This window comes from Micromys minutus (assembly GCF_963924665.1).
Source record: "Micromys minutus genome assembly, chromosome: 3".
NCBI lineage: Eukaryota > Metazoa > Chordata > Mammalia > Rodentia > Muridae > Micromys > Micromys minutus.
The window spans coordinates 84,566,671-84,580,501 of record NC_137972.1 but is presented as its reverse complement, the minus strand read 5'-3'; the positions used below and the strand labels follow the sequence as shown (position 1 = coordinate 84,580,501).

Genomic DNA, 13,831 nt, shown 5'->3' with positions numbered 1-13,831 from the left:
AGCAAGATGTTTTAGGTTCTATCATGGGCACAGTGATGGGATTTCCTATGACTGGTGTTGTTGGGCTAGGTTGGGAAGAGTGGGATACCATTATTTGGTTGTAGGTGTGTGATTGGAGTTCAATTAAAAGAGAATGGATTTAGCCAGGGTGTGGTGGCACAGGTCTTTAACCAGCTTGGGAGGCAGAGGGCAGACAGATCTCTGTGAGTTCAAGGCCAGCCTGGTCTATAGAGTGAGTTCCAGGATAGTCTCAGCTATACAGGAAAACTGTCAAAAAACAAAAACAACCAACCAACCAAACAAACAAACAAAGACTGGGTTAGAGAAGTGAGTTTGGTATTGTAAGTTGTTTAGATGACCTATGGGAGTAGATGAGATCAGCTGCAAGAGTGCTGAGTGAGAAACCCACCATTGTAGATTAGTAAAAGAAAAGAGGACTGTAAGAGAACTAGAGGAAGTGGGAAAGGGAACAGGAGGATGACAGGGACATAAGAAAGACTGAAAGGAAAGTAGAAGGTGTGCATTCACACAAGCAATTGCAGTAGAGGAGCAGTTAGCTGTATCAAATACTGACAAGGCGTGAGTAGAGCTGTAGTATGCCCTTTGACCTTTGTCAAGAACTTGCTGGAAGAAGGATGGCAGTGGAAGTCAAAATACGTTAGAGCTGAAGCACAAGTAGCAACTCTCTGTAGACATTTGGGATGTTGGTGCCGGAGCCATGGCTCAGCAGTTAAGAGCACTATCTGCTCTCCAGAGGATCCAGGTTCAATTTCCATCACTCACATGACCAAGGGCCTCCCCTCCCATTGATGCCAGATAAGGTCATACTCTGCCACACGTGTTGTGAGTAATTTTAATAACACGCTACTGCCTTTCCCAGGAGCTCGGCCTGAGCTCTGACCTCTCCCAGTTCCCTTTGTTCTATCTGGCTTAGCCCAGGATTGATCAAACCAACCCCCAACCTGGGAAATCTGGGAGCTGCTCTCTGTGCTCCACTGGCTCCCTCTCAGCTTCTCTCTTCTTCCCGGCTAGCTACGCCAAGCCACCAGCTACCACCCTGGCTTCTCTCTCTGCCTATCTTTGCTTCCTGGATGAAAAACACTCGGAAAGCTTTATTATTTTAGAACTTGCCAGATAGCACAATTGCTGGGTGCAGAATCTCCTGTCATAACCTTATCAGTTGGCCTATTATCAGTCAGCCTCCGCTGACATCCTTGGCTGTTCATTGGTGTCGAAGGCCACTGGTTCTAGCTTCCCCAAGATCTCACATGGCTGTTTCATGCTTCTCCTTCCAAAGCCTGGCTGAAAAGCCACTTCTCTTTCCTCAAGTCTCCTTTTCCTCCTGGGACCTGAAGTCCTACCTTTATTCTTCCCCCAGCAATTGGCTCCCGCCTTCTTTATTGACCAAATTAGGAACCAATTACGGAACTCTAGTATCAGCACCTCCCCCTACACATATGTAACTGGAGCCATGCTCCCCCCCACCCGCCCCATGTGTACTCTTTGGTTGATGGTTTAGTCTCTGGGAGCTCTGAGGGGTCCAGTTGTTTGATATTGTTGTTCTTCCTATGGGGTTGCAAACCCCTTCAGCTCCTTCAGCCCTTCCCCTAACTCTTCCATTGGGGTCCCCAGGCTCAGTCCAATGGTTGGCTGTGTCTGCATTTGTATTAGTCAGGTGCTGGCAGAGCCTTTCAGGGGACAGCTATAACCCTCTAAACCTAGAGTTTGAATGTTATTCATTTATCCATCTCTTATATATTACATCCCTACTGTAGTTCTCCTCCCTACTCTCCTCCCAGTCTCCCCTCCCCACTTCCTCCTCCCCATCCACTCCTCCTTAGTTTCCCTTCAGAAAAGAGCAGGTCTCCCAAGGATATCAATCAAACACTTCATGTGAAGTTGATGCAAGTATATCTTAGGTAAAAAGATATTCGTTTTTAAGTTTTAAAAAATTATTAATTTATGTGCATGTGCTTGCTGGCTTATGTGTATATATGCATGTCAGAAGGATGCCTACAGAAGCTAGAAGAGGGTATCTGATCTGCTGGAGCTGGAGTTACAGGCAGATGTGAGCCTGGGAAGGAAACTTTGGTCCTCTGAAAGAGCAGCAAACATTGCTCACTGCTGGACTGTCTGTCAAGTTCATGCCGTTCTGATAGCATAGAGATAAACTGTCACTGAAGGAATGTGTGTTCTACAGAATACCACTCCCCACTCATCTGTTGTGGCTCAGATTCTTTCTCAAATGCTTATTCTAAGGAAGCAGTGTGTGGATACAGATTTGGGTCTGTAGTGCTATGCGTGTTTTGCTTTGGCTATATTTTATTTTTCCAGTAATCCTGTGCATATTATGTTCCCATTTTACAAAGAGGCAAATGTGAATATAATCAATAGAGGTGGGATTCAAACCTATGCTGGCACTCGGGACCGAGAATTGTATCTCAGGATTTTACTTTGGCTGTTGGTGTGCACTATACTTATTTTTGTAGGGACTTTGTGCTGTGATAAGTCCATAACCACCCTCCATTTTTAGTTCTTTTTGGTTGTATTCATGTTTGCTTGATTTTCTTTTATTTATTTTGATTAAGATTCTTTTTCACTGTTAGTTCTTACTATAGGCTTTGCTCCGTACTTTCCATTTACTACATGATTTCTATAGACTTGGAGATGACAGTATTTCAGTACGACAATGCATGAACTTATGATGTACAGAAACTCCTCTGAATTCCCATTTAACTAACATATGAGCTTTAGAGAACAGATTTCAGAGCATAGGTGTCTAGTAGGGATGTATTTTCTGTAAGTCCTACTGATAGGATTATCCTGCAAAAATGCCATTGTATGATTGCGTTGTATTTGTTTAAAGATTAAACTTTATTATTTTTTTAGTTATGTATGTTTGTGTGTCTGAGTGTGGGTATGGCACATGATGTTGGCAGGTGCCCAAGGAGATCAGAGTTGTCTGTCTGTCCAGAGATGGAGTTAACAGGTATTTGTAAGCTGCCTGATATGGGTGTTAGGAATTGAACCCAGGTCCTCGGGAAGAGCATCAGGTGCTCTTAACCACTGAGTCCTCTCTCAGTCCCTGATGGAAATTAAAAAAAAACCAAGGTCTTTCATTAAGGAGCCTCTTAGAAGTAAGGCTTCCTGAAGATGAGTTAACAAGGTGAATGAACTGCCAGCTGTAAACACCGTCCTGACTTATGCTGACAGGTTCACCTATGCAGCTCCCATCTGTTGCTCCGACGAGCGGCTGTGGCCTGTCTCCGGCAGCTTGCACAGAGAGAAGCAGCAGAAGTGTGTGAATATGCCATGAGCCTGGCGAAGAATGCAGGGGACAAAGAGATCAGCAGTGGTGGTGAGTTCTCCGGACAGTTCTCTTGTTTAAAAACTTTCATAGGGGCTGCAGTTGGGGTGTAACATGAGAAAAACATACATTATGGGGGAAATCTTCCATGTTTCTAAGAGATCAGAATAATCAGTTTGAGAAACCAGAGGTTAGCCATTAATCTCAGATGAAAATTTAATACTACAGTAAGCAAGTGGAGATTATAGTTAAAAGGCATTTCATACTGTTGTGAGTCATGTAGAAAGCTTGGTCTTTAATGTATTGCTACCTAAAGCGTGTAACATTGGACACAAATTTGCTTGTGGAAATTCCTTTGCAGGTGTCAATCCTTTCTCACCTGGAGTGAGTTCTCGAAGTGACGTCCATTGCCGGCACCAGGGTGTTAATATAACCGACACGGGGCTCGAGGGACTTCTTTTTGGAATGCTGGACCGAGAGACAGATCGCAAACTGTGCTCTGATATTCATGACACGTTGGGGCACATGCTTTCTTCATTGGCGGTTGAAAAGCTTTCTCACTGGCTAATGCTTTGTAAAGATGTCTTGGCAGCTTCTAGTGGTACGTATTTAAAAGATGCTTTCAAAACAATGAAGATTGTTTTGCTTCTGATATATAAGCATACATATAATTTGAGCCTACTTTTAAGAGTATTGATAACTTTCACAAATTTCTATAAAATGTTGAAGGTTAAATCATGTTTTAAATTAAGATGTTTTTGAAATATATTTTAAACTCTTTTGAAAGTTCAGCTTAAATTTTTACATCTTAAAAATCTCACACTACTTTGTTATAGAACAGCACATAATTCATTTTAAATCTAAAAATGAAGCGTATGTATGAATAACAGATGCTATGTGTTTCTTGGTTTCGGATACAGAAGGAAATTGTCAGTTTTGCTTGTTCAGAGAATGAGCTAACCGTCTTTCCAAAGCATCAGCTGGGGACGAGTCATGGTCTTCTTCCTCTTCTTTCTCGTTGTAGATGTGAGTGCTGTAACACTCTTAAGTAGTGGAAAAGATGAAGAGTCTGAGAAGAAGGATGAGATGGACGATGACGCCATGTTCACCACACTAGGCGAGGAGGACAAATCAAAGCCTTTTGTGGCTCCTCGCTGGGCCACTCGGGTGTTTGCTGCAGACTGCCTGTGCCGAATCATCAACCTGTGTGAGAATGCAGACCAGGCTCACTTCGATCTTGCCTTGGCACGGTCTGCTAAGCTCCGGAACCCAAAGAGTAAGTGTGAAATTAGTCCTCCTTTTCCTGGAAATCCTTTTGGTAGGTTTGAGATGTTTCACTTCTCTGAGGCATGACAGAGGCTGTGCATTTTATTTATTGCAAGTTGCCTCACCTTGACCATAAGTGTCTGTCCCTGTATACTATTTGTTTGTATTTAGGATATTTGTTTACATTTAGATATCTGTATATATGAATTTTATTCTTTCAACCATATTAGAATAACAATGCTTGCAACCAACAGTTCCTTAGGACATGATCCTCAGCTTAGCACTACTTATTAAAGAGATTGGACATGTGGGGAGCACATAGGAGCAAACTTTGCCTGGCTTCTTGATTAGGATTAATCATGAATGATCTGCCGGCATCTGTCTTTGTTTTTAATCAGGATATGCATTGTTATACCCTGACAGGTTCCTCCACTTATGTATCTGTCCTTGAGAGACTGTCCTAGCCTGAAGGAAAGGGCCTTAGTCAAACATAGATGCTCTGTCCCATAAATTGCCATGTAAACCTTTGTCATTATCATTGTTTATCTTCCTGGAATTGATCATACTTGTGTTGCTTCCCTTTAAAGACTCGCTGACCTGGCACTGACCAGCAGTCCTTTCTGCTTTTCCTCTGTAATCTTCCTCACCCCCAGCCGTGGTTCCCACATTGACTGACAGGCTCTGACAGCACAACCTTCAGGTCCAAGGTCAAATGAACTTTTGCCATTCCCAGCCAAAGAAACAGTCATAGTCATGAGTCTACAGCACATTCTAAACTCTAATATTTGACACATGGAAATATGTGAAAGTAATCGGACATTTTTAAAAAGAAAAATGTTTATTACTGAAAATGTCATTGTTTTTAGCTTTTGTAAACATTTTGTGCTGGATCTCCTTTGATAAAATATTGTAGAGAACTCAAAGTGAGTTAGGCCCAGTAATAAATATCTTCATTTTATAGTTAAAGGGACCCAGAGAAGTTGAGAGAATTGATCAGTAAGAGACTCCTTACTGTGTATGTAGTTGTCTTTTACCCTGTGAGTTTTTGATTTGTGTTAAATTGACAGCAGAGATGTGTATGTTAGAAGCCTTGCCTGTAGCAGTGCACAGTATGTGGAATGTGAGTTAGAATATAGAGCACAGGGGAAGCACAGTGACCATGGAGTCAGGGCTTGTCGTTGTCCAGTCCATATAACTGAGTCCTGTTCACTTTCTTTCTGCTGGGAGCTAAGGTTTCTCCTGTGTCTTTATGTTCTTAGTACTTGGTCATCAGATGCTGGGCTTTGTAAAAGCTGTGAAGCTAGTGCTGGATTCTGCTGTTCCTCTAAATTGTACTGAACTTTGCCCTGGGATGTAGTAAAATTATTGCATTTGAATTCCCTTGAGATTTGCTTTTAAGCAAGATTCAGGGTTACCTTTGACCTGGTGCTAAAAGTACAAGACTCCCTTCCCATTCTATTATCACAAAACGTCTTTTAAAAAATAATTTTGTAACTAAATTTTCAGAGTCCACACTGTAGTTTTCTACAATAGAGATTGTCAGGCTATAGCCTGTGATTGAAATGAAACCACAGCCATGACCTGTACATTGTTTACTGGAATCCATCACATCCGTTTCTATAGCATTGTCTGCTGTATTCTGTAAGCGCTTTCTGGCTGCTTCTCCGTAGTGTACATAGTGAGTAACTTCCCTAGAGATCCTTCGGCCTGCACAGCCCAAACCAGCCAGTATCTGCCAGTGTCTGCTCTGAGACAGTTACCGTCTGTCTGGGAAAGCCATGTTAATGGTGTATTTTGCTTTAGCTGTCAATGTATGTCCTATAGTTGTCTGTGTTCACATGTCAAAGGTCTGCTGCTGCTCTGGGACACTTGAGTTTTATTTTTTAGACATTGTGGATTGTAAGTGCTTTATTGAATTGTTTCATATTTTTATGCATTACACTAGTTTGGGTGAACTTTCCCCTCTACCTTCTGTTTTCCTTTGCAGATGACCTCTTAGTATTGCATCTCTCTGACCTGATTCGAATGGCATTCATGGCCGCAACTGACCATAGTAACCAACTGAGAATGGCCGGGCTCCAGGCACTTGAAGACATTATCAAGAAATTTGCATCTGTGCCTGAGCCAGAATTTCCAGGGCATGTGATCCTGGAGCAGTATCAAGCTAATGTAAGTTTTGAGGCTTACTATAGACTAAATGAACTTTGTGAGGGTCACTAAAGGAGGGATTACAGTCTCTTTTCATATGAAACTCAAAGCTTTATTATCTGTTTCAAAGTTTCTGTCAACCTACAACTGGAGAAGGGTCAAACTGTCGTAACTCTTTTTAATCTGTGAGCTCATTTTAATGATAAAACTAGAATAGAAATTCTAGCCTTGCTTTCCAGTCTTGTGCTTAGACGTTCAGCCATGCCATGCCATTTAAAAGATAAAGGGGACATTCACAGACTATTGCAGACTTGCTGCTGCTGTATATGTGTATGCTGAGGCTTGATGAACATATTTAGAAATAAAAGCAATGTCCTGTGAACCCAGTGAAGAGATGACTCCTGGTAACAGTTGCCAAAGGCACGACTGAAAGGAACAGACTTACGAGCTTGTTTTTACCACATCCTAAACAGATCAACTTGTTTTTCCTGAGATTTGTACTCTAAGATTTCAGACACAAAATAAACTCATCCTAGTAATGGGGGGAAAGGCTATGAGAAAGTTAGGGGAAAGATACATTGGGAAGCAAAATAGAAGTCTTTTTTAAAAACTGAAATTATGTGGAAACTTGGTTCCAGATATACAATGTCTTGTCTAAAAGCTGCATTCAAGCTAGGTGATGGTGCACACCATCAAACCAGCACTCCAGAGGCAGAGACAGGTGAGTCTCTGTGTGTTTGAAGCCATCTTGGTTTACATAGTGAATTCCAGGAAAGTCAAAACTACATAGAGAGACCCTGTCTTGAGAGAGGGGGAGGGGAGAAAGAAAGCTAGTTATGTTCATATATTCCCAAAAAATATACCTGAGAGTAATATGAAACCCTTTTAAATACAGGTGGGAAGTTATACCTTTAGTCCAGGTGTCTATATACAGCTGCTGACTCTCATATAGAATGAGGGTCTCTTGTTTAACCCAGTATATTAGTGAGGGGCTTATAGTCTCAGCAGGTACAAGTAAGAGCAGCTCATGTTCCTGGGCTTTGTGACCGCGCTTCAAAACAACAAACCAAAACAAGCAACAATACTCCAATCTGTTTTTAAAAAAGATTTATTTATTTATGTATGTATATGAGTGCTATGCTGTCCTGTATATCTGAATAACAGAAGAGGGCATCAGATCACCTTACAGATGCTTCTGAGCCACCATGATGTTGCTGGGTATTGAACTCAGGACCTCTGGAAGGGCAGTCAGTGCTCTTAACCACTGAACTATTTCTCTAACCGTTTTATTTAGAAAATATTTGAAATCTTCAGGAAAATATTCTAAAGCCATCTGTATACTCTCCTCATATTTATCTATTGCTCATTTTGATTAATTTGTTTGAAAGATGACTCTCTTCCTCTCTCTTTCCTGCTGTGCCTTTTTCTCTTTGCCCAGACACACATATATACATACATTTTTTTCTTAAATCATTTTGAACTATTTTACTCTGTAAAATATTCCTCTTGAGCTATTTAAACTATATTTCCAAAGGATAAGAGCATTGTCTTATGTAACCACAGAACAGTTATTAATTGTTGTAAGTTCAATATTGACTCTTAGCTTTTATCAAGTCTGTCATGCCTTTAGTCACAGAAAAGAACTTTTGACTATCTCCAGACTACTGTGTAAACAATGTAGTGACTGTTGGTAGAAATCTTAACGTAGCAATAGACTTTATGTAATGTCTTTATTCAGCCTGTACACATTACATCTCATCATCTATCTGAGAATCCACGGTTGATGCTGGCTTCCTTAAAACTAAAGCTTGTGGGGGCTGGAGAGATGGCTCAGTGGTTAAGAGCACTGACTGCTCTTCCAGAGATCCTGAGTTTAATTCCCAGCAATCACATGATGGCTCACAACCATCTGTAATGAGATCTGATGCCCTCTTCTGGTGTGTCTGAAGACAGCTACAGTATATATAATAAAATATTTTTAAAAATAATAGAAACTAAAGCTTGCTTGTATTTTTTTACTTATTGATATGGTGATAATAGAAAAGCTAACAGTGTATTATTACCTTCTATTGTGCGTATGGTGATGGTGAGTACATGTGTCAGGGAAATAAATTAATGGGATAAGGAGAATGTGATAAAGAAGAAAGGAACATAGATGTGTATTTGATGTTTTAACCCCCAATGACTCAAAAGGTTTTCTGTTTACTGTTTGTCTCTAAAATAAAAATTTGCTCATTTTTCTAGGTGGGAGCTGCCCTACGACCAGCCTTTTCACAAGATACACCATCAGACATAATAGCAAAAGCTTGCCAGGTAAGAAGAAAGTAGGCTTTCTATAGCTGCCTTTCATAAATTCTTAGGGGTCTTAGCTTTCACTTAAAGGGAGAAAAGCAAATTATTTTTACCTTGGAAATGCAATAGTACTCATTACTTTTTCATAAATTTTCAAATAAAATCATTCATTCATTCATTCTTTCATTCATTCATCCTTTACTTGTTTGATCTGTATGAGGCACTGTGCTCATGTCGAGGGCAGGACAACTTGTAGGTGTTGGGTGTCTCCTCCACTGTGAATTCCCTCTCAGGTCATTGTTCTGACGGAGGGCACCTGCCAGCCGAGCCATCTCACTACCCCTCCTTTTTTATCCTGTAGGAAATGTAAGATAGTAGGCATTAGTCACAGTCCTCTTTGTCTTAGCTCAGGGCTCAGCCTTGGATGCTCAGCTCCTACATTATCTCCAAGTGACCATCCTCAGAGGACTCAAAATAAGCATGAGATACAAAGTCATAAAGAAGGTGTGTAGTAACAGGTACTAAACATTTTTTACCATCGGTTATAAGGATTCTAGGATTCCTGGATACTGAACTATCCTAGAAAGAGCTGCACAGTGTACCATCAGCCCATGAGAGTTAGTTTTACATTGGTGCATCCAAAGCTAGAGAGCTATCCAAGCACACATGTTCTAACCCTGTGCTAAGTGCCTTCCTCTCCCATGCCTGCCCTAGTGAAGGATTCCTGCACTGAGTTCTGAATACCAAAATGGTATTTGCTGCTCACCATTGAACAGAGAGCATCAGCTGTCTCCTCCATGGTCTGCTGGAGAGCAGAGCCGTGGCCCTCACTTTTGCTTAGATTTTATACCCACGCTGCATCTGACCTGGACACTCTGCTCACTGCAGTGCCTGGTTTGAAGTTCTCTGTTCTTGTGCTTGAATGGTCATACTTGTTTTTATTGAATTGGTTTCTCTGTGCTTGTTTCCTTACTGGTGCTCTTTAGGGGGACTAACCATTGCTATAAGGGGTAGATATTTGTATATGGCTGAAGGGTTGGGATACTGACAAGCAACTGTAGAAGGTAGTCGTGTGCAATTGCCCGCCTGATGATGGTGTTCAGAGCACAGTACCAGCATGCAGGTCCTCCACAAAGCAGCTGGAATTTCATCTCACAAGTGAACAGCTCCTAGTGTTGACTTTCCCTTAAACTTACTTGTTGGTAGCACAAGTTGCTTTTTTAAATATGTATTTATTTATTTATTATGTATAAATCATACAGCTTTCTGCCCGTGTGTATATCTGCAAGCCAGAAAAGATCTCATTATAGGAGGTTGTGAGCCACCATGTGGTTGCTGAGAATTGAACTCAGGACCTCTGGAAGAGCAGACAGTGGTCTTAACATCTGAGCCATCTCTCCAGCCCACAAGTTGCTTTTTCTATAATGGGTTTTGTTTCGAAGTGGCAGGTTCAAACATTTGGCCTCCTTTCTGCTTGCACGAGGAAACTTAATTTGAAACTGGAGGGACAGTAAGTTGCACATCCTTTTACTTTATAAAGGAAAGGAGCTGCTTAGAAGGTTCTGGCTTGTTGGTGAGAATAACTTTACCTTAAGAGGCTTCTAATCAGAGCAATCTTTAGACAGACAGAGGAAAGACTCACATGTAGGATGCCTAGATGTTTCTGTGAGGCAGCAAACAGTCAGTTAAGCAGAAGCAGAGTCACAGGCACAATGTACCTTAAATATTTCACTTGAGCCTAAAATGTAAAAATGTATGCTCACTTGCTTGATATAGGCCAAAGTCTTTTCTCTGTATATGATTTTGTTGAATCTTCACTGTATTGTCTTTCTTTATAAACAAATCCATAAGTATTACTTTCAATTTCCAGGTATAAAGTCCCTTTAAAAATATACTTATATTTTTTATTTCTGTATGTGTATGTGCATGTGCGTATTGTGTGTGTGTGTGTGTGTATACTCATACATGAATGGGTGATCACAGATGCTAAAAGAGGGCATCACATCACCTGGAGCTATAGTTATGGGCATTTGTGAACTGCCTGACATGGGTGCTGGGAACCAAACTCTAGTCTTCTGCAAGAGCAACAAGAGCTCTTATCCACTGAGTCATCCCTTCAGCCCCTAGAGCAGTGGTTCTCAACCTTCCCAATGTTGTGGCCCATTAATACAGTTTCTCATATGGTTGTGTAACCCCCAACCATAAAATTATTTTCAGTACTACTTCCTAACTAATTTTGCTAGTATGAATCATAAGGGAAAGTATTTTTGGAGATAGAGGTTTGTCAAAGTGCTCATGACCCACAGGTTGAGAACAGCTGCCCTAGACTCTTTAAAGAAGAGGAAGTAGGTAGGAGTTTTGCAAGGAAAGCTTAGGGCCACATTTCTGGTGTTCACAAAAGTCCTGTGTCAGCAGTATGTTTAGTTTCTGCTGGCATCACCTCCCTTATTTCTTTGACCCTCCTATTATATTGCATGTCACTTGGAACTTGCTATTTGCAGAACTAGTTTGGTGGGCAATTTATCTTGCCAGAAGTATGCCCTTAACAATGTTTTTAAGTTCTTATTTTTATTAAACATAGTTTTCAGGTTTTGAAAATAAGATTTTAAACAAATAAGCTTATTGATGTATTTGGTCAGTTTTTAAGGTTTTAAATAAAGGAACACAAGTCCATTAGTCATTATTTGAAACCCAAATACTCCAGAAACCCAGAGTGGATTATATATATATATATATATATATATATATAAAATCTTTTTTGGCAGTAAAGCCTGAGCTTACCACACTTACTTGCTTCTGAAGCTGGACAAGGTTTTAGTCTTCATTTGTCTCTGAGCTATTCCTAATGAGTTCCCCACTAGATATGTTCGTGTGTCCAGTGTGCTTTAGTCCTAACCCTTCCCGCCTCTGCTCCTCAGGTGGCTCCTGCATCTTCATCTGTTTTACCCAGAAGTCATGGATGTGAATGTAAACATGGTTGCTAGAGTTGGCCCTGTCTAGGCCTCTTCCTGGATGGCATCCTTCTGTTGACTTCAGTGTCTGTCCTCACACCGTTTTCCTTGGTTTTCATTTATTTCTGTTGTTCTACTGACCCCTTCGGTATACTCACTTCCCCCAGTGTCTTGACAGAAGGCCTGTAGGATACTCTCTTCCTTAACAATCTTCCACCTAATCTTACCTTAGTTATGTTGTGTAGAAGTTTCTAGTCTTATATGGTTACCTTCCACTTGCTCCTGGAGTCTAGATTAGAGTTTCCAGCTATTCTCTGAATATCCGTCCTTTTAGTGGTAGTTAGAACTCACGCGTGAAACTTATACTGACTTGTTTCTCCTGAGCGTTTTAATGGCAGCACTCCTGATGATGGTGTCACCTTTCTTCTGTTCTTCAGGGTTAGGAGCGCTGACTCCCCACTCTGCCCCTCAGTGTCCTTTGCCTGTCATTCGTGCTGTCACACCCTGCAGTGTTTTGTCTCCAACCTTCCCCTGGCTACCTCCTTCCAAGTTCCACCCATGTCATGTTTGCCTCATGCATGTACTTTTTATTGTCCCGTATATACTTTTTCTAAAGCACAAATCTAATGACAAGGATTCTTTGCAACTGAGGACCATCATCTAATTTTAGTATGTAGGATATGTAAACTTGATCCTGTCTGACATCAGCTTTCCTGATCCTCTTCCTCATCTAACATCCTCGTGTCTTTATACACAAGCTGTCCTGATGTCTAAGCATCTTCTCTCCTTCCTATTTATCAAGTGCAATATTGAAGTTATAAAACTATATTTTTCTTTTTCCCTTTCACAATAACTAATTTGATAGTTTGGTGATAGTAAACAGATAATTGTAGAAGAATTTTTCAAGACTGAACTAATTTAGGTAGAAAACCACTTATTTTAAATTTTTTGTTAGATAATGGAAACATAGAATCTGTACATGGTGGTACAAACATGTAATCCCTGTACTTAAGAGATAAGTTCAAAGCCACTCTGTAGTGCATGGCAAAACTCTGTCTCAGACAGACAGAGTGGAAGCTTAGTGCTGCTCTGTTTTCTGTAGTGGGGATAGAAGGAGCACTTTTATTCTCTGTGCAGGGATATAAAGAACCCCTGACTCTCCTCTGTGTACAGTAACTTTTACTGCTCCTTGCCTAGGTGTGCAGCACATGGATTGGAAGTGGTGTTGTCAGTGACCTCAATGATCTACGTCGGGTACATAATCTGCTTGTTTCCTCTCTGGACAAAGTTCAGGCTGGAAAGGGATCTTCTAGTCAACTGTACCGAGAGAGCGCCACCACCATGGAGAAGCTGGCTGTTCTTAAGGCATGGGCAGAGGTAAACATGGCCTCTTACAACCCACCATTCCTCCATCCCTGAGGCCCACTGGAGAACCGTTCCTGTGTTAAAACTGGCCCTTGGCAAGAAAAACCTTTTCTGCCTTTGTCGGTCGGTCCTTTACAAAACTTTATCTCACTTTGTATGGTGGTGTGCACCTTTATTCACAGTGCTGGGGGACTGGGGCAGGAGATTGTCATGTCAGAGCCACTCTTGGGCTTCATGGCAAGTTCTAAGGCAGTCAGAGCTACAAACCAAGACCTGTCTGAAAAACACAAAACAATTCTTTGTATTGACGAAGGGTTATTTATTACTTTCAGAGGCCAGAAAAAGGATCCTCTGGATCTGGAGTTTTGGATGGTTCTGGGGATCATGTGGTGCTGGGAACCAAACTTAGGTCCTCTTAGCTTCCGAGCATCTCTGCAGCCCCTTAACTGTTCTTCCCTATTCCTGTGGTTCTGGCAGTTATGACCACTGAACACCAGTGCTG

At 41.2% G+C, this 13,831-nt stretch overlaps 1 protein-coding gene across 2 annotated transcripts in view; it reads left to right on the top strand.

Annotated features, from left to right (window-relative positions):
• Positions 1-13,831, top strand: part of HEATR5B (HEAT repeat containing 5B) — a 68,027-nt gene that overhangs the window by 35,891 nt on the left and 18,305 nt on the right. For both annotated transcript variants that reach the window (XM_080913991.1, XM_080913990.1), the window contains exons 22-27: positions 3,214-3,358; positions 3,669-3,908; positions 4,332-4,583; positions 6,561-6,742; positions 8,966-9,034; positions 13,162-13,341. In XM_080913991.1, coding sequence (XP_080770117.1) covers positions 3,214-3,358; positions 3,669-3,908; positions 4,332-4,583; positions 6,561-6,742; positions 8,966-9,034; positions 13,162-13,341 — 1,068 coding nt within the window. The remainder of the gene's footprint in view (positions 1-3,213; positions 3,359-3,668; positions 3,909-4,331; positions 4,584-6,560; positions 6,743-8,965; positions 9,035-13,161; positions 13,342-13,831) is intronic.